Source organism: Micromesistius poutassou (assembly GCF_964030765.1).
Source record: "Micromesistius poutassou genome assembly, chromosome: 13".
Classification (NCBI taxonomy): domain Eukaryota; kingdom Metazoa; phylum Chordata; class Actinopteri; order Gadiformes; family Gadidae; genus Micromesistius; species Micromesistius poutassou.
Window position 1 is genome coordinate 10,138,090 of NC_140283.1, and position 20,462 is coordinate 10,158,551.

A 20,462-nucleotide genomic window follows, 5' to 3' on the forward strand; every position below is an offset into this window, starting at 1 on the left:
CTCAAAAGATATGTGATATGATAATGATATACCGAAGTAATGATAATGATATACTTTCAACTTGTGAGTCATCAAATCAATTATTGAAACACTCAATCAAGAACCATTTTCTCTTTTCTCAAACATGGAATAAATTACAAACTATAATGTTGTCTTGTTTTTTTCAGACATGTTTGTCATTTTATTTCAGTTGAACTTGTCAGATATCTGTATTTATCCTGACTCTTGGGAAAACCATTGAACCCTTTTCTCGTCTGTGTCTGTGTCAGACGCTGTTTAAAAGACAGCTGACAGTACTTTAAAGACAAAGAGACATCCATCAAATTGTTTCCCCCTTCACTCTCTTGCTCTTTCATCTACTTTCTTCTCATGTGTTTTCCGGAGTCTTCAGAGTACAGTACAGATATTTAAATAACATTCTACATATCAATAAGTTCCTACCGCTGTTGCCTAGCAGCATCTTAGATCAGGTTCCTGGGTCAGGTCCTGTCCATTTTCTGTGGTTGTCCTCAGGCTGGCCTGGCTTCATTCGTCCTCCAGACCTCCAGACCTCCAGACACCCAGACCTCCAGACCTTCAGACCTCCAGACGTCCAGACTTCCAGACCTCCAGACCTCCAGACACCCAGACCTCCAGACCTTCAGACCCCCAGACCTCCAGACGTCCAGACCTCCAGACCTCTTCAGTGCATGTGGGTGTGGGTCTGGGGGGGGGGGGGGGGAGGGAGCTGGAGCCCACAGCCCCGAGTTGGGGGTCCTATGGCTGGGGAGAGATAGAGTACATGTGTGTGTGTGTATGTGTGTGTATGTGTGTGTGTGTGTCTGTGGGTTGCTAAACATTTTCGTTGATTCTAACATGTGTAATCCAACATAGCGTCATTAGTTACCCCCATCAACTAAGTCAAACCACATGGGTCAAACTGCCAGTGCAACAATGCCAATAGGACGTAATAGGTACAGACAAGAGATACATTCGACCAACAACTCAACATGGAACGTGATTGGAGGAGATGCAGGATGACAGCCCTAGACAGAGATGTGCATAAGGCCAGGACTGTAGGCTTGCAGTGGAAATTTCATATGCAATGACAGATTCAGGACGTTCGGCCAGGCGCATCCCCAGTCTGACTCAACAGCAACACTTTCAAGGCTGGATGGATAAAGAGAGCACAACATGAGCACGTTATTCTCGCTCCAGTACAACTTGTTTTGTTTCAGGGGTGGGAGGGCTAATAAGAGGACAGGACCTATATACTTAGATCCTCATTAAAATGATATTTTCTAAATGGCAAGGAAACCAAATCACACATGTATGTCATGTACATCTTTTGCAATGTGTAGTGCATGCCTTTGAGCATTAAGGTAGTGACTTTCTGTAATGAGACTTATAAGGTTCAGTCCATATAAAAGTACACATGCAACTCTAAATCGAATCAATCACGCAATCACAACCTCCAATCGTTATTAAATAACCGGAACGCTCGCACTTAAGCAGATAGGGGATATTATTAAATACTGCATGCATTTATATCTTTGTTTCTACACTTGGGTTAGTGCATTCAGTGTATTCCATGACGATTATCCTCCATAATTCCTCAAGTCAATTGAGCTGCATGTCCTGAACCTTTCATGTGGTTCTGCTCTAAGAGTTGCAATTCACATTAATTTGTCTGGCTTTTTGTATCGGACTGGACTGTATGTTGCTGAGAAGAAAACAAGTTGAATATTTCCTTTTTGAGTTGAACAAGATGTCCACCAAGGGGACAATTACATTTGTCCAACATGAAATCGAAACTGCCAAAAAATTAAAGCAGCAAATAAGTTGACTAGAATCCCCCAGAAAACACAAAGCACACAAAACATATAATAAACCAACAGAACATTTGCACAAACAAAGACAACTGACAATCAGGGGGAGACACAGGGGAAGTATTTACACAGGTAAACATAACTAGTCATCAACACAGTAGGCACTAACCAGGAAACAGGGGGAAAACAGGAAGTACCTGGAGCTGGAACCAAATGCACAGGACTGATATCCTCAGCACAACATGCTGTACTTATCTGATCACAACATGCCACAGTTATCCTTTCCACCACAAACAATACTATTCAGCTGACTGATGCGTGCAACTCAAGTGTCAAAACATTGAGTTTTAATCCTACTTAGACTCATTGTGTCCGCCGTGGGAAGGCAAAAATAAACTGGTAGCAAAGACAAGCTGAGATATTCTGAAGGTGCTACAGACAGGAAAAGGTAGAGGGAGTGCAGGGTAACTTTATACCTCAACCATAATCTAATAAATCAACTAGACAATTCCTAATGAATGACCACTGTAAATATAATTTTTCCCAGTAGGAAGTCGATTAGCATGCTAAGTATCTAGTCTGCCTGGCTCAGGTTCCTAGGGAGCTGCCCTGCAAGATAACCGTTCATAATGACATTGTTGGACAGTCGCCAAGACAACACAACTATTAAGAGTCAAGCGTCCATGTTGGCTTTGACTGCTGTTTTCTCTCCAATTCCTCTGGGCCTCTGTGTGAGAAGGCTAGCCAGCTAGCTTGAAGGAGAATGTTAATGAAGACAAAGCAGGCCTGTAGGCAGCAGCAGAAGCTGATACACAATGCTTGGGTTGGGGATCATTAACTCTGTCTAGAGTGGCTCATATCTGCCCAGTGGGGCCCCTGAGGGCCACTTAGTTAATTGTAACTTCCTCTCAGCTCATAGGTTCATGAAGTGGGGGGCAGGTGGGTTGATTGGGAAGGGAAAAGTGTGTGTGTGTGTGTGTGTGTGTGTGTGTGTGTGTGTGTGTGTGTGAGACACACAAAGGGACAAATACAATTAGCACCAACGTTTCAGTCAATCAGAAGCAGAAATTTAATTCATTTACTATCCCGCCCCAGTAGGAGTCAAGTCCCATTAAAAGAGTTCCCTGAGCTTGATGGCATGGACATGAAAACAGCGACAACAGACAGCAAACCTGTCTGCTGTAAATGTCATGGCAATTTTGACGTGCCATGGCAGGTCGGCAGGTTTTGACCTGCGCGCATGTTTTTTTTTTGACCTGCGCGCATGTCCAAAAAAAAAAAAAAACATGCGAGCAGGTCCAAAAAAAACATGCGCAGGTCAATTTTTTTAAATTTATTTTAAATTTATAAAAAAAAATTATATATATAAATTTATATATATAAATTTTTTTTAAGAATTTTTTTTAAGAATTTTTTTTTAAGAATTTTTATTTATTTATATATATATATATATATATATCATTAAAAAAATATATTACATTTAAAATTTAAAAGGAAAACTATTAAATATATATATAATTTATAATTTTTTTATATATACATTTTTTTATCTAATTTTTTTTTAAGAATTTTTAAAAAAATTGTATATATATATATATATATATATATATACAATTTTTTATCTTTTCCTCGGCTCGCATCATTCTCACCTTTTTCACCCCAAACCAGTTTGCATGCCTGACACAGCACAAACATGCAAACTATTAACCTGATTTAAATATTATGATGTCAAAGATTATTCATACGTGTGAAACTGCATAGAAATAGCGTGTGGATTGTGGAAACATTTTTTCCATAGGGATGCATGAATGAACATGAATGAAGTATAGTAGGCTATGCCATGCGTTAAAATAATAATAATAATAACAATAATACATTCGAGCAAAGTATATTCCAGGCTTCCAAAACAAAATCTATTTTTAGGGTAAATGATTGGTTAAATGATTTGGGAAAGAACAGCTGATACAGCTGATACATACCTACAGCGGTAAGTTGTACTTTTAAATCAATGCATCTGCAAACACCGTACAGCAAACACATATGTTCTTGAACCAGACATCGTGTACAAGCCCATTACTTTTAGGATTGATGAGTATTTGATCGTGAGAAAACATAGTTTTACCGCGAGTGAGTGTTTAAAAGAATGAATGAATGCGGGTGATGCTTGGTGCGCGTGTGTGTGCGCGCCCATCTGTCTAAACACACGCAAATTAAACACGTAACGCATAATGCAGTCCATGGCGATGTATATTAACAGGGGGACACATGCATATTATTAACACAAGTCGACAACGATAATGTATACAATAATGGTAACAAACGATGTTTGTTAATTAATGTATTGCCGCATATCATTAACTAGACCCACAGTTGCGGCCATCGAGGACCGCGTCCGCATATAAGTTGTCTTTGCCGCAATTTACATGACGAATCAGTGTTTCTGAAGTTGGAAAAGAAAACGCTATTCCATTAATAGTTAATTAGCCTATGCCTATTATTTGGCCATAAACTGAGCCATTTGAAGTTTGAAATTCATGTGGTCATGCATCTGTCTCAGCGGAGACTGCAAACGCGCTGTCAAGTCAATCAAATCATCAAAATCAATCAAATCAAATCAACTCAACTCGTCAAGTCAAAATGCGCTGGCTCTTAAAGGGGATGGGAGATGCCACTCTCCCACTGTTCCCCGCTGTTATCTCCTGTCGGAGCCCCGCAGCGGGCAGCTGGGCTCCGGCGGGCAGCGGGGCTCTGGCGGGAGACAACCCCGGGCAACAATCCCTTTCTCCTCCATTTCACGGTTCAGTCTGTACTTAATATTGACGTGGAAGTAGAAGAACCAGAGGCGTCTGAGAACCCGACGCAGTCGTTTTGAGATTCATAAAATCATCCAGAGGTTTTGACCATGATAATATATATTATATTATATAGATGTCTGAATATAATATCATATTATTTAGATATAGAGCTCCAGGACACCCGGAGTGTTCAGTGTTCCATTGTAAACACTAGCGCATGGTACCGTGGCCGCAAGCTGCTCAGGGGGGTATTCCATCAAAGTCGCCAACGAAAGCGGCGATTAGTTGATTAAGCCTGGTTAGAACTAGCGCCAATTTCCACTTGAGGCTTAAGCCGTTCCATCAACGCAGTTCAGCCGCGCCTTGCTCAGGTTAGTTCAAACCAGGCTCACGTTATCCTGGATAACGCGCGTTCACGAGCAATGTAACCAGCCCAGAACCGTGAATGTCGAATCATGGATCAAATGTCCGAAAAGGACCGAGCGGGATCTTTTCCAGCGGCGAACAGAAGCTGCTTGTGGAGGTCTATATAGGAGTACGCATATAATAACTCAAAAAGGGAACACCATAACCATTAATAGAAACAGGGAGGCTGCCTGGCACAAAAATCGGCGATCTGTTGAATGCATAAGTAGTATTAAGCGTAACATATTTTCATTTAATATTGACCATGGATTTTAAAGCAGGGAGATAGTCTCGAGTTAACGTGTCGGACTTGCACCCGGTCGTCCGGGGTTCTAACCCCACGCAATTTTCAATTTCTTTGAATATTCTTAATTAGGGAATTAATAAAATTAATAAAGGGAATTACAAAATGAAGCCAACGCCAAGAATACTATTAAATACTCTGGACGCGAACTCGGGTCGCGCGTATCACAGGGCAAGTGCTAATAACGGCTGATTAGGCCTACTGATGACGCGGTAATACATAGATTTGTGTAGAAATGTGTTGAACAAATAGCCACAGTAATAATATATAGCAATTCATTGAATTATTTCATTTGCGTCATTTAATCTTAGACCCTTAGTGAAAATATACGCTGTTTGTAGGCCTACTTCATATATGTAGCCTACATTTATGACAAAATTGTGAGGACTAGGCTTGGCGGAACCTTCTGATGGTACAATTGTTGCTGACAGATGGATTTCTCTGAAACACCGCTCAAGTTAGCCTGACAGTAAACTTGCTCCCGACCGGAGGGGTATTCCATCAACCAAGCTAAACCCAAAGCCGGGCTTATTTTGCTTAGCCTGGCTTCTTTCAGCTAGAGTTGCGTTCCATTAATGTGGCTTAAGGGAATCTCCGCTAAGTAACCATAGCAATTTATCCGACCAAACTAACCTGGTCGGGAGCAGGTTAACCATACCCCCCAGGGCCACACCCCCACCCTCCACCTGGACCCGCCTCTCTCCTCCTCATTAGCATTTAAAGCGACAGACACAGAAACGGCGCGTTTGTGGAAAGCTCATTGTGGGACTGGCACGTAGTGGCTGTAACTCTGCACCAAGGCTGAATTTCTTGAACGTCTTTAAGTACTGTATTAGGGGCCCACTAACACCTATATTAAAGCATCCATAACATAGCATGCCATGGGACCTTTAAAAACACCCTTAATACTCTCCAGTCTCTTAAATGTTTAATAAAAGCATTAATACTCTCTATTTCTGATATGTTTAATAATACCTTTGATATGTCTGTGATCTCTTTTTTTACTAACACCCTTAATACTCTTAGAGCTCTAATATTTTTTTAAAACACCCTTAATACTCTATTTTGTTTATAGAGTATTAGTTTACATAGTTTACACTCTCTGATCTCTCCTAAATGTTATCAACAATTATACTATCTTATACTTATACTAAGGGAACAATTTGACGGATGTCTCTTTGTTTTTAAAGTACTGTCAGTTGTCTTTTAAATAGCGTCTGACAGAGGCGAAAAGGGTTCAATGTTTTTTTCCCTGAGTCAGGATAAATACAGATATCTGACAAGTTCAACTGAAATAAAATTACAATTATACTGTTGTTCTTGGACCTGCGACATGACACGATAAGTGGAAGAAATACACAATTGTTTGCTGATCGTTTGACCTAAAAAGAAATGATGGTTACTTCTGGACTGTTCTCAGCGCCCCCTAGAGCAGGGCTATTCAACCTCCTTAACAAGTGGGCCAAAAAGAAAAACCACTGGGGGTTAGTGATGGATTTCATGATTTGTTTCCTTGATTCACTTTGCGTCGGTCAGTTCGCCGACAAACTGAAGAATCGTTCAGAATCGTTGGTTCGTTCAGTCACTTTTCAGGTAGCGGTGAATCATGGAATGCACGGTTCTCAGCTGAGTCAGTTAGACTCAGCTCCTCCCTCGTTCTCATTCTCAAACGAATCACGATCGTGCAATGGTGAAAACAGCCATCAATCAACACAACATTAACTAAGTTCCTTTCAGCTGAGGAGCGCTTCATGTTCAGAATCGGGATGTTGTTGCCCAGGCCCCACACATCAGCTGACTTCACCACTTGACACAGTCAGTGAACGAACAGCGACTCGCGAGTCAGCGTCAGCAACTCAGCGACTAGTGGGTGGGTCTGGGAGTCGAGTCTCAGAGAACGAACGAGACGAACAAGAGAGAACTAAAATGTGGAAGCAGGTCGGTTCGTTCTTGTTAAAGAGTCGTTCATTCGAACTGATTCGGTCACAAACAACCCATCACTACTGGGGGTTCATGGGCCACACAAAGAGTAAAACTATGTCAATGAATCGCTACAAATAAATCGTACTTAAAGTAGTGTTAACTTAATAGATATAGTACTACTACATGGAATAAACTTGTTAGACGCATTCCTTTCTACTTCACTTTTAATCTTGCTTGGCGAGAGACATCTTGAAGCATGTTGTTAGCCTAGCTAAAGTGATTTTCTCCGTGGCCCGTCAGCAATGCAACGTGAGCTTGACTGAGCCAATAGCAGGTGCAGACAGAGTCTTATAGGCAAGTGTATGACAGATTTAATCATATTACAGTGTAATATGATCAATAAAACTAATGCCAACTATTTTTTTATATATATATATATATATATAAAACAAAAAAATATATTATATATTTTATTTTTTTGGTTTGCAGGCAACCTCTTGCGAGCCAGAAAAAAGAGGGCCTAGTTGAATAGGCCTGCCCTAGAGTTTGAACCAGAAACCCCTGGACTGGACATTTTGATTGAATGGACATTGTGGGTGATTAACAAATACAGACACAAACAATTCACTCCCACATGTCCTACAGAGTCTTAATGTACAGATATGAAACACACAAATGTACACGCATGCATGCACAGACACACGGTTGACCTACATTCATACGCTCAAACACATACACAATCGTGCACATCTTTACTGTGACCCAGTTTCGCCAGACACATTACATACATCTGATCTACTGCAGGCCAACTGGGACATCAGCCATAACACCTTTCACAGCATCAGACATGCTGGTAACACCCAGCATGTGCTAACACATCCTACACCACCACCACCACCTCCACATCTACAATAACGACCATCCCCAAACCCACTGCATCTATTCCTCCACCTTCTACAGCCACCACCAACACACCAAACCCTCTCCAACATCAACTCCTGCACCACCACAACCACTATCAAATACACCACCCTATACCCTCTCCACCGGGACCTTCACCACTCCTGAATCCTGCTTGAGGATTTAGGAATAACTGCCCACCACTTAACGGAAACCAGGCCACTTCACAAGTTGAGGTCTGAATATGGCAGTGAACATATAAACATACATACAAACATATTTAACCAGATTCAAGAGGGACAGTACAAGAAGAAAGATGGATAGAGGGATAGGCGATTGAAGGCTGTAACTATAATTTCGGACACCAAGAGAAAAGATCACTGGCCTTCAATGTTACCCTGGTGGACGGGGGTTGCCAATTAGAAACACGTAAACCCTCAACTTTACCGTACAGATCAGAGAAACTGCTTATTCAGTGAAACTTTGTTCTGTGTCTATCAAAGAGCCAATTAGGCTGGTGGTGCAGGACAGCCTCTGTGGGCATGCTGCTAGCAGGATTAGCTTCTATCAGGTGTTGTGACAGCAAGGGAACAAAGTTAAACAGGAATGAAACTCAATCTACCTATTACTACTACTACTAAGTACTTCTACTCCATTTAGATTCAAATCAACTACACATTATAAGGATGGGTTACTCTTGGGCCAAGGGGTAACAACCAAATGCACAAAATGTAGAATGAAGGAATATACATACATTAATAATAATAAAATAACACAACTCCAACCTATACTACGACAAACAGGACATTGCTGAGGTGGCAACTAGCCTTCCCACGCTGGTCTTAATACTCTGCTGCCACCTCCGCAAACCATCAACATGACACCTAACCAATTAACCAACGACAAGAAAACGAACAAAGACAGGACAGAGGGAAATACTGGAATTGTTACAACCAAACAACCAAACAAACAGATATGATATGACATACAGGAAGGATCGAAGATTAACTAAAATGGTAAGCAGTATGAACCATTTCTGTTGCAATGTTTTTGATTCATACAAATAAACTCAATTTAATATTTGGGCTATGGTGTAATTGGTTTGGCTCATGGATTACATATACTGTATATACTGTATATATTTTTTATGTAAACCAGTGCAGGTATAGGCCCACTGACCTTTAACCCTGCCCAAGGTTAGACCCAACAGTGGATACACCTGACTTAACACAAAGGAAACACATTAAATTTTACCATTACCATACCAAGTTGACATCACCACGTGTTGAACGCTATTGTGAATGTTTACAGGTCGCTTCCTCTGTTGGTCCTGTCTCACAAGATGACACTGGTGATCTGATGATCACTTCCCAGTCCCCATTGACCAGTGTGAATATACACTAGTCAGCAGGGACTGTAGGTTCAGTTCACTGTATGCTAGCCGCTACACAGTACTATTCAAACACATTAAATCAGTTGGCTATGAAGGAAAGCAAGGTGTTCAGACAGAGGGTTTAAGCAGCAGCACTATCAGACATGCAGTCGATTCCTGCCGGTATCTGCAGAGAGCCTCTGATCCATGAGAAAGAGAGAGAGAGAGAGAGAGAGAGAGAAGATTTGAGAGCAATAAGATAACCCAAACCCTTATTTTAGTTGAAATCCAATGTTCTCACTATGAAGGAACCTGTAATGCGGCATCATTAGGCAGCCACTAGGGGGGAGGGAATGACAGAGGTACGATACAGTCCTGTTACATTTCCTCCTCATTAGAAGTGGCTTAGAGATACCATCATTGGTCCACTTCCTCTGCCAGCCAATGGCACTTTCTTGGACAAGCGCTGTTGGAAGAGGCCACCGTTTAGGCCGTTTCTTCAGCAGAAGGACAGTGGTCACTGCGGAATCCTCTAAAACAGAGGTGCATTGGGCATTGGTTGTGTGATTGGTCGTGCGTTCCTTAAACTTCTGAGCTTGAAGCACAGCCGCAACACAGCTGGGGGTCTCGGCTGTCTGACCACCGGCTGGTGTCCAGCAGAGCATGCGGAAACATTCATTACATGCATGAGCCGTTCTCACTTGCTCTTTTTATTGATCCTGGGTCCCGCCGCTCCACTGGCCCATATTGATTACCTTGACCAGTTTCTCCGTCTTTGTTATTAAGACGCACGATGAAGCGCTGGACGATTGTGCTGAGGTGTGCCTCTTCCCTGCACACTTTATACAAAGAATCCATAGCTGCATATAAAGAATCAATACAACATGCTGCCCTGGAAGGGAGCCGGCGCATTGTGTATCAACGGGCGTTTTCCCCTGATATCTGTTTAGTTTGGCCGCTCCTTCCAAGGGAATGACCTTTTGTCTAATTGGTGGATGAAGCTGCACAGTAAGGCATTGGTGTGAGGTGAGTACGTCCTGTGCTTTGCCTCTTCTTAAGTAGATCCTGGTTCTCTAAAGAGATGCATTTATATATCTATATCTACCGTATTACTTTCCGTTTTTAATATCTATGACTATATTAAAATGTTAAAATAAAAAGATTGTATAGGGGAGGGGGGGGGGGGGGTCAGAGATTCTGCACCAATAGGCTAAAATCTGGAGGGTACAGCCTGTATCTGCTCCAAAGCTCTAAATATAATTATTCTTACCTACGGTTCCACATTTCAACTGATGAAAAACATTCTGCTTGAAAGCCCAGCCAAAAGTTTTCTTTCCCAGTTCTCCAACTCAATGCACTGTGAAACTTTTGATCGCATTTTTGAAGTGTTATATTTGGTAGTATTAAAAAAGAATATCCAGGGATAATAAGTTATAATAAACTGCTGAAAATAGCAGCTTCTCTACATTTTAATTTGACTGAGCATACCCATAACCATCAATAAGCAACCTTGTAAATTCCCATCCACAGTGGAAAATTCTCCTCTAGGTCAATATTAGTTTGTTTTAACCACATATTTTGTAGTTTGTAGATATTACAGTTAAAATCAGCTTATAACAAACTATAACAAACAAACAAAATAGAATTTGTGTGGTTTATGGCTTTGTTAATCTCTTGCCTCAGAAGAGGGCAGTTCAGTTATTCAATCATGCTGCACATTTGTGAAACATTCCTTTATTATAAATAGAACTTTGTATAAAATTAGCATGCTTTAACAATGGCATTTACACATTTCACAACCAAAGGCTACCTTTCATCTCGCTCTGTTGGCTATCGTTTCGGTGGGCTTCTGGTCATTTAGCTACCACTTAATTAGCTGCTAATCAGTCAGCCATACTTCAGCTAGCTACCGTTTATTTAGCTACCTGTTATCCAGTTAGCCAGTTAACTACTGTTCAGTTAGCCATAACTCATGAAAGGTTGTATCAGCGATTCTGGGCCGAAACATAAATAATCACATTCATCTGATCTTTCCTCACGATCCGCTAGCTGCCCACCCCATAAGCAGGCCGTCAAAAAAACGTGTCTCTGTAGGCAGCCTATTCTCCGAGATCGTACAGAAAAACAAATGGTACTACCAACCACTCAAAACCAAGATAAATAGTATTCCAACCCATCACGACAAGGGGTGGGTGTTGTGGGGTTTTGCGTTCATGATAGTTTTTACTGGACGCACGAAACACGGAAGCTTTTTACAGCTTTTTACACGGAAGCGAGCTGGCTCTGTTTGTTTGGGATCTCGCTTCAAATACCAGAAACAGAAGTGACGTCACCCAACGTCGCCGATACAACCTTTAAGCACCTTCTCAGTAAAACGACCGCTCAATTAGCCAGCACAACAAAAAAACGGATTCATATCAGGATGCAGGTCCACAGACAGACAACAGGAGACACAAACAGGACATTTTCACATTTTTACGCACACTTAGAATATCAACACAAAATGTTGCCCCTCAGAACAATTTTTCCCCCCACTGCATTTCCTTAAGATGCAATGTTCTGATTTCAATAATTTCTTCTGTAGTCACCTGGCCTGCCTCCCAGATGGAGATGGAGATTGTAGATGGTTTGGCTTTAGAAACTGTTCAGGTGTCCTGTTCAGACGTCTCTTAGTGGTAAAACCAACGGTTCCTGTGTGTAAAGACTGTACAGTGCACCACGGGTCCCCAGTCCTCTGCAGTGCTGAGAGCTCTCTGTATATCACACGACCGCTCCCAGAACCCTCCCGCCAAAAGGCCCGGGATCATCTTGTTCCTCTGTGCCGCCCCCCAGCCGCTCCTCAGATGGCGTGGTTTGTGTAGCTGACATATGTGGTTTTGGTGGATGACACTGGAGAGGAGAAAGACACAGTGAAATCCCAATTCCATGGGTTCCTGCACATCCATCATGGTTCTCTCTGATTCAGCAGTGCACTTTTGGGAGATGAAAAGGAAATATTATCATGTCTAAGGTGGTAACTAAGCTGGAGGCAGATTTGTGTTTAGTGTGAGCTGTTTTGATGAAGTAACCCAAAAATGAAAGCAACGCCTTTAAGTCCTGCGCATTTGCTTATGAGACAGGAAGTGGCTTTGAAGTTTGAATTAGATTGGGATTCTGAGAAAGTGTGGCATTATCTGATTCTCTCCCAGTAGGAGTCTAAGCCCCCTCTCAGTGCACAACCCAAACACGTCTTTCTCTTAAAGTTACAGATTACACTGATTGGTAAACAAAATTAAGTAAATTAATTAATTCTTAGACAGAAGTACGATATCCGTATGTTGTATATCTGTGTGTGTATGTTGGCATATTTACTTTAGTGTGTGGGCATATGTTTGTATGTATGTGTGTGTCCTCTGTTGGCTCCTAACCATCACACATCTGTGTGTGTGTACATGCATGTGTGCGTGTCCATTTATGTGTGCATGTGTGTGTGTGTGGATGTATCCTTATGTATGTGTGTCCATGTGTGTAGCCATGTATGTGTATGTGTGTGTACATGCATGTGTGTGTGTCCATTTATGTGTGCATGTGTGTATGTGTGTGTGTGGATGTATCCTTATGTATGTGTGTCCATGTGTGTGTGTCCATGTATGTGTGTGTGTGTGTGTGTGTCCAGGTATGTGTGTATGCACGTGCCGCTCACCTGTGGGCTCCACCCCCTCACAGAGCTCCGTCTTCACCTCCCCGTTGGGCCTCTCGGCGGCGAGCTGCGACAGCTTGCTGGTCATGGTTGCCACGGTGACGATGGCCTTGAAGCTGCGCTTGCGCTTGGGGACGTTCAGCTCCGGGTGGAGGAGGATGGTGTACACCTTGGGCATGTACAGCATGCCCAGGGAGACGGACGCGCTCAGGCTGAGGGACACGGTGAGCGTGGCGGTCTGGATGTACATCTGGGGAGGGAGAGGCAGGCTGTAGAACGTCTACTGTACAGCGGCTCGGACGAGGGTCGTTCTCACTTTAGGCTGTTTCAAACGGAGTTTGAAAACAGAGTTTTTCAAACTTCAGATTTCAAACTCTTCAAATTTTTCAGAGTTTGTTGTGTGCGTTTTTTGATATATATGGGGAGAGAGAGAGATAGAGACAGAGAGAGACAAAGAGAAAGAGAGGGAGAAAGACAGAGAGAGAAATAGAGAGAGAGGGAGAGGGAGAGGGGGAGAGAGAAAAAGAGACAGAGAGAGAGGGAGAGAGACAAAGAGAAAGAGAGAGGGACAGAGAGAGAGAGAGAGAGAGAGAAAGAGAGGGAGAGAGAGAGAGGGGAGAGAGGGAGAGAGAGAGAGAGAGAGAGAGAGAGGGCGAGGGAGAGAGACAGAGAGAGAAAGACAGAGAGAGGGTGAGACAGAGAGAGAGAGAAAGAGAGATAGAGAGAGAGAGGGAGAGAGAGAGAGCAAGTAAGGGAGTGGTAGATAAAATGAGAACGAGAGAGGCAAATAAAGAAAGGGAGCAAACTATGTGATAACAAGGAAAAGAAAGAAAGGGAGATCAAAACGAAAGGATAATAGGATTAGGAAAAGAATACACAGCTGCATTAAAGCTAGAACGAGAATGAGGGCAAGGAAGAGAGAAAGATAAATCAATTCAAAAGGAGTTGGAATCGTGACATTAAAACCAAATATGTTCACAAAATATGTATTTTGCCAATAAACTGCTACTAAAGAGCGAATAAAATAAAAAAAGAATAAAGGAATTAAAAGTGATAGAATATTAAAGAGAGTTCTCATGGCTGGTCACTTAGCGCCTGTGGAAGTGAGACCCATCGGCAGCAGGCAATACCCAGCTCCGAGCCAGGAACAGCAGGGGGCCTCGCCGAGCACCCACAGAGTCCTACCCCTTAACAACTTAGCAACAGATGCTATTCCGTCCCCCAGGGGCCCCATGCAGAGCAGCTGTGGGCCAGTCGCCAGCCTCACACCGACTCTTCTCAGAAGGCGGAGAGGAGCCGTAGGGAGGGAGAAGGCCCACATACAACCCGCCGCTAAAGGTCCCATGTCATGCCACCAGGTGTGAGTGTGATTAGCCGTTACACGCCGTTTTGATAATCTGCCTCTTCTGACATCACAAGTGGGCGTGTCCACCTAGATGTGTGCTGGATAGATCAGTCTACCGGCCTACCCAGTGGACTGTAGCAAACGTTGCTCACCTATCCGTCACACGTCTAGGTGGACACGCCCACTTGTGATGTCAGAAGAGCCTGATTCTTTCAAAACGGCTTGTAGCGGCTAATCACACTCACACCTGGTGGCATGTCATGGGACCTTTAAGGGAGAACACAGGACACAGGGCTGGTGATCTGCAGACTCTGAGATCGACAGAGTGTGGGGAGGAGATCAGGTCGGAACCCCGATGAAAACATGGAGAAAACATAAGCCCCCCCCCCGGCTTATCTCAGAGAACAGCTTCCGTACTATGGGTCTTTACATGGGCTGAGCCTATGATGCTGCACCTGTCTGGCATCTCTGCAAGGCTACTGTACAGCGTGGGGTACTGTGCTGTGTCTGTAGTGGATTATGCTGCTGCTGCTACTAGCACTACTGCTACGCTGGAGGTGGGGATGGAGGGGCCCGCGAGGAGGTGGAGGACCTCTTCCTTCAGATGTGGAATCAGGGCCTGTCCCGTCTCACATGGAGAGCGCGGAGCTCCCTGACATTTACAGTTAGGGGAGAGAGAGAGAGAGAGAGAGAGAGAGAGAGAGAGAGAGAGAGAGGGAGAGAGGGAGGGAGAGAGAGAGAGAGAGAGCGAGAAAGAGAGAGAGAGAGAGGGAGAGAGGGAGAAAGAGAAAGAGAGAGAGAGAGGGAGAAAGAGAAAGAGAGAGAGAGGGAGAAAGAGAGAGAGAGAGAGAGCAGGAGAAAGAGAGCAAGAGTGAGAGAGAGAGAGAGAGAGAGAGAGAGAGAGAGAGAGAGAGAGAGAGAGAGAGAGAGTCTCTATGCTCCCCTGCATAATAAATCAGCCTTTTGATATTCTGCTCCCTGCTTTCTGTGAGAACCAGGAAGCTGCTCACACAACAACTGAACCATGTTAACTTAACCATGTTAAAATATTACTGCTAATACTATACTATTAAAACCCTGAACAGTTTAATGCCCAATGGCCGTTATTTCTTACTTATTTTAATAATAATAACCATATTATCTCTATCACGGTTTCACTGTAGAGAGTGCTTAGAGAGCTGTGGTTGGCTCCTTAGCCTCTTTGTGTCACTAACGACGAGGAGCGCTTCTGCTTTAGGGCTCTTTAGCGGTCTTAATCGTCTGTTTAGTTAGTGGGGCTGTTGGTCTTGGTGGTCTCATTAGGGGACTCTTAAGTGGTCTAGGGGGGTGTCTCCGTCTTCCCACTGAAGTCATGGGCGGAGACAGAAAGGGAAGTCACAGGAAACAGGAAACATGTGGACCACATACATCTCAGAGGAAGACGATGCAGCGACTGCTTCTACTCAATGAGGCCACGGCTGTGAGCTGCTGTTCATTCCTTACAGAAGGAGGCCTTTCATCAGAGGTGGAAGAGGTGAAAACAGGTGTAGCTAATTCCACTAATTAGGTGTCCGTCGGCATGCCAGTGGCCATTGTTAACGGCATGAGATACACCTGTGATAAAGGTGTTGTGGCTTGTTGTGGCGATAGAAGAGATAACATTGGCCCGTCTTTCTTGCACGTGCGCATGATAACGCAAATGAACATGAGTGTGAACACGCACACTGATTGCATTGTCGGTTGGCTACATCCCTCAAGGCCATTCTTTCTCGTGCTTCTAGTTTTTTTATCCAGACTCCAATTCCTTAGACTTATTATGTTTACAATATTCAATCCAATACAATAGATAAATAATACAGATCTTCTGGAAAATGTTAAACCCAATTACTAAGTAGGTCACTGAATAATTTATAAACTTGCTTAAACCTTTCCTTACAGGTGCGACGGATTTAAACCCACAGCCTAATTAAGTTTATTTAGGTGTTCGGAGAGATGAGATAAAAGGTGTAATCAAAAACAGTCCTTATAATTAAACCCATTTCTATGTCTAAATGAATGGTAACACACTGCTTCAAAGGTAATTAAAGCGAGGCCATGCTGAACATGGGGATCCTCCAACAGGGGTCGGAGGATTCGTGTTATGGCCCCACCAGAGGGTCACCACGCCAGGCTGCACTGCCTACCATAACAGCCTTTGGTCCGGGGTCATTGATTGATTTGGGCCCAATAAGTGGCTTATCACACCTAACACCCACATCCTGCCGCCTAAAGATGAACTTTGTTCCTTACACTGACCGGTATTCAAACAGCAAGGCACACTTAAAACACCTTTTACCACCTGATGAGTTTGCCCAGATGGGGTTTTGAAAGTGTTTTACAATGACATTATATATTCAACGGATATTTAGCTACAATTACAGTGATCGGATGCGGGGAAGTAGCGATGCGATCAAAGGGTATGAGTCCTGAAGCTTCTAGGTAAGGCTGTCGGGCAGCAGCACTCATGTCTCCACAATAGGCGAACAAAGTACCCTGCGCTTAACAATAGCCTTACAAAAATGCAATCAAACCGGAGCTATATCCAATGTTCCCCATGGATGGACTTGCTTTAATCCATTGAGTATCTCGCATTTTCACACAAAAAAGCGCCTACAAAACGAGTACAGGGTTATGTTTTATTCGTTTTGTTTTTTTTCTCTGTTGAGAATTCCTTATACTGATTGGTTAATTCCGGAAGGATTCTATTCATGAATTCGGCCAGCCGTCTTCTCTGCGGGGAAGAGCCACCGACAATCCTTCCTCCCCCGCATCATCATGCTTTGATTTCAGAGTGTGCACGGAGAGGAGGGGCGGTTCATAGACGGTGCGTTGCCAACGGGTTGTTAAGACAGAGGGAGAGCAAATCAATGTGTTGGGTGCAGCAATACAATTAAATACATTTGAACCTGTTTCGAATGGATAAAAAAAACGTCATTGTATGTGAAACACTATTGATTACGGATTGGGTCATTCTCTCGGACAAAAATAAACCTAGGAAAGTGTAGGAAATGTGTGAAACCCTGCATTAGCTTGGTGACTGGCATGAGCCGCTTTGCATAGTAGCACAATGTACTGAACTAGATCAATAATTAAATATTTATTATATCAATCAATTATATCAATTAATTAGGTCTCTACTACGTTACTATTTTCACGTTTTTACCTAGAAGTTAGGGGGTCCAGGGGATATGCAATCTTACCAAATGTCACCGGCTATTACCTTGAATAAAACTATGGATTTCTCTGGGTTTGAACCTTGTTTAATAATGGGTTAATGTAAGTGCATAACTCAACAAATAAATAACCTAGGTCTAGTCGTTTTTAAATATTTTAATGTGGAATGCCTCATTTCATACCTTTAAGCCACTGAATCAGTCTACAAAAGATTGCTTTGCTTACAAATGTATTCTGCTTTGAGCCTGGCTATCTGACCTCGCTACATCAACTTTCCATCGCCTTGGAAGCAGCCTGAAGTGTGGAGGCTGATCTATGGCTCCCAAGAAATGCTCAATCTCTTGGTACTGACCAGAGAAGGTTCATGGGGAGGCTGTTAAAGCGTGGCGATAATGAATAGAAAAATCCAGCTCCCACGACTTTATTCCAGTGGCTTTGATACGAGCCTGATGTGACCAATCGCTGCAATCGTGCAACGTTGTGCATCGTTATTTAATGTCACTCAAATCATTGGTACGCTTGAAAGATTTTTGCAATGCTGAACATTTCAAAAGAGCAAACACATACACACAGACAGGCAGAGAGAAGAACACACACACGCACACACGCACACAGTCACACTCACACACACACACACACACACACACACACACACACACACACACAGTCACACTCACACACACACACCGATCCCTTTTCAAAGTGAAGTTCAAAGCTCTGCTGTAGTTCTAATGCTAAACCGTATGATCTACTACCGTCCAACGTGAACACAATTTTAAGCAATGTTCACTGTGGTGTGACTTTACCTGGGACAAACCATAGCCTGGTTATAGTCACGCACATGCAAACGCACATAAGCATATGTGTGTGTGTGTGTGTGTTTGAAAAGCATCTGCTTGAAATATATATCCTTTCTATACCCTATTCTTAGAGCTGAAATGGTTCTGCATGAAAGCTTTCAAGCAATCACAGTGCAGTCGCCCCTACAGCATCCACGCACAAGAGATGCGCCCATCCAGTGTTGTAGCCAGTGTCTCTCTTGTTCAAATGGATCATGTCCAATCTCGCTCAATGAGTGGGACGATTTTTCTGTATGAACGGGTTAACTTATGTAATTGCTCAAGACATACAAGGAGAACCCCTCCCCCTAGCACTCGCCTAGCAACACCATCGCTATGAGGACTCAGATGGAGGACTCAGATACCATTCATGATAAAACGGAAAACTATCCTCCCAGACAAATTCTTAGGTTCAACCTAGATCCAAACTCACTGGTCCCCCTGGATCCCCTGAACCACATTCTCATGATGAGTGTGACCAGAGTTCTCCCTGTATGGTTCTTCTAGGCTGGAACGAGGTGCCTAGCCCCCCTGTCATCCAAACGGTCTGCAGAATCCCTTCCTACCCTCAACAAAATCCACTGCCGAGATGTTCTGTTTGGCGAACATGTCATAAACTGACATGTGTTGAATTTAAAACGTATATACTATATATATATATATATATATATATATATACTACTCCACTGCTGCATCACATATCCACCATCTTCACCGTTGCATCATTCAAACACAAAACCCTCGCAACGGTTCAGCCGACTTCACGGTGCCTCACCCTCTCCGCCGACTGCGCCGTCCCGAAGAAGATGGGGATGAAGGCCAGCCAGATGATGCAGGTGGTGTACATGGTGAACCCGATGGGCTTGGCCTCGTTGAAGGTCTCGGGCACGCCGCGCGTCTTGATGGCGTACACGGTGCACGTGACCATCAGCAGGATGGAGTAGCCCAGCGAGCAGATGAGCGACAGGTCCGAGATGTCGCACTTGAGCACGCCGCGCGCCCTCTCGGGGTCCTGCGTGCGCTGCTCCCCAAAGTCCACGAAGGTGTGCGGTGGGTCAGCGGCGAACCAGATGAGCACGCCCAGCAGCTGCAGGGAGATGAGGAAGAAGGTGATGAAGAGCTGGGAGGTGGGCGAGATGAAGCGCGGCGCCGTCACCGCCTTCTTGCCCTGCTCGAAGATGCGGTGGATGCGGTTGGTCTTGGTCAGCAGCGCCGCGTTGCTGAAGCACATGCCCAGGCCCAGGAAGATGCGGCGGAACGAGCACACCACCACGTCGGGTGCGGCGATCATGGGGAAGGTGATGACGTAGCACAGGAAGATGCCCGTGAGCAGCACGTAGCTCATCTCGCGGCCCGCCGCCCGCACGATGGGCGTGTCGTTGTGGCGCACGAAGGTGAGGATGACGAAGGTGGTGGCGATGATGCCCAGCACGGAGATGAAGACGGGCACCACGGCCCAGGGGGAGCTCCACTCCAGCTTGATGATGGGGATGGGCTGGCAGCTGGTGCGGTTGTGGTCCGGCCGCTGCTCGTAGGAGCACAGCTCGCAGGTGAACTGGCTGGCCTGGAAGTGGTAGCCCTCGCAGCGCTCGCAGTGCCAGCAGCAGGGGGCGCCCTTCACCACCTTCTTCCTCTCGCCGGTCCGGCAGGGCAGGCTGCACACCGAGCCGGGGAGCGACCAGTCACCGCTGGCCCACTGCAGCGCCTCCATCTGGGGAGGAGGGCGACAGCGGTCAGCTCGGGCATTTGTGCTGTATCGCACACAGTTAAGGGCTGACTATGGTTCCACGTCGACTCAGCACAAGGACCACGCAGACGCTTCGACGCAGTCCTGATTTGGCTCTGCGCCGGGTTTGAGTGAGCGGACCAATCACAGCCCTTGCTGCTGCGTCGCCGTCAA

At 44.3% G+C, this 20,462-nt stretch overlaps 1 protein-coding gene across 1 annotated transcript in view; it reads right to left on the minus strand.

Annotated features, from left to right (window-relative positions):
* Positions 1-12,346: 12,346 nt before the first annotated feature.
* grm8b (glutamate receptor, metabotropic 8b) overlaps positions 12,347-20,462 on the minus strand; it is a gene marked incomplete at its 3' end in the record, with an annotated part of 96,755 nt that continues 88,639 nt past the window's right edge. Inside the window, exons 8-10 of the mRNA XM_084476711.1 lie at positions 19,338-20,273; positions 13,190-13,436; positions 12,347-12,396 (exon numbers count right to left, since the gene is read on the minus strand). Of these exons, the coding sequence (XP_084332837.1) occupies positions 12,347-12,396; positions 13,190-13,436; positions 19,338-20,273 (1,233 nt within the window). The remainder of the gene's footprint in view (positions 12,397-13,189; positions 13,437-19,337; positions 20,274-20,462) is intronic.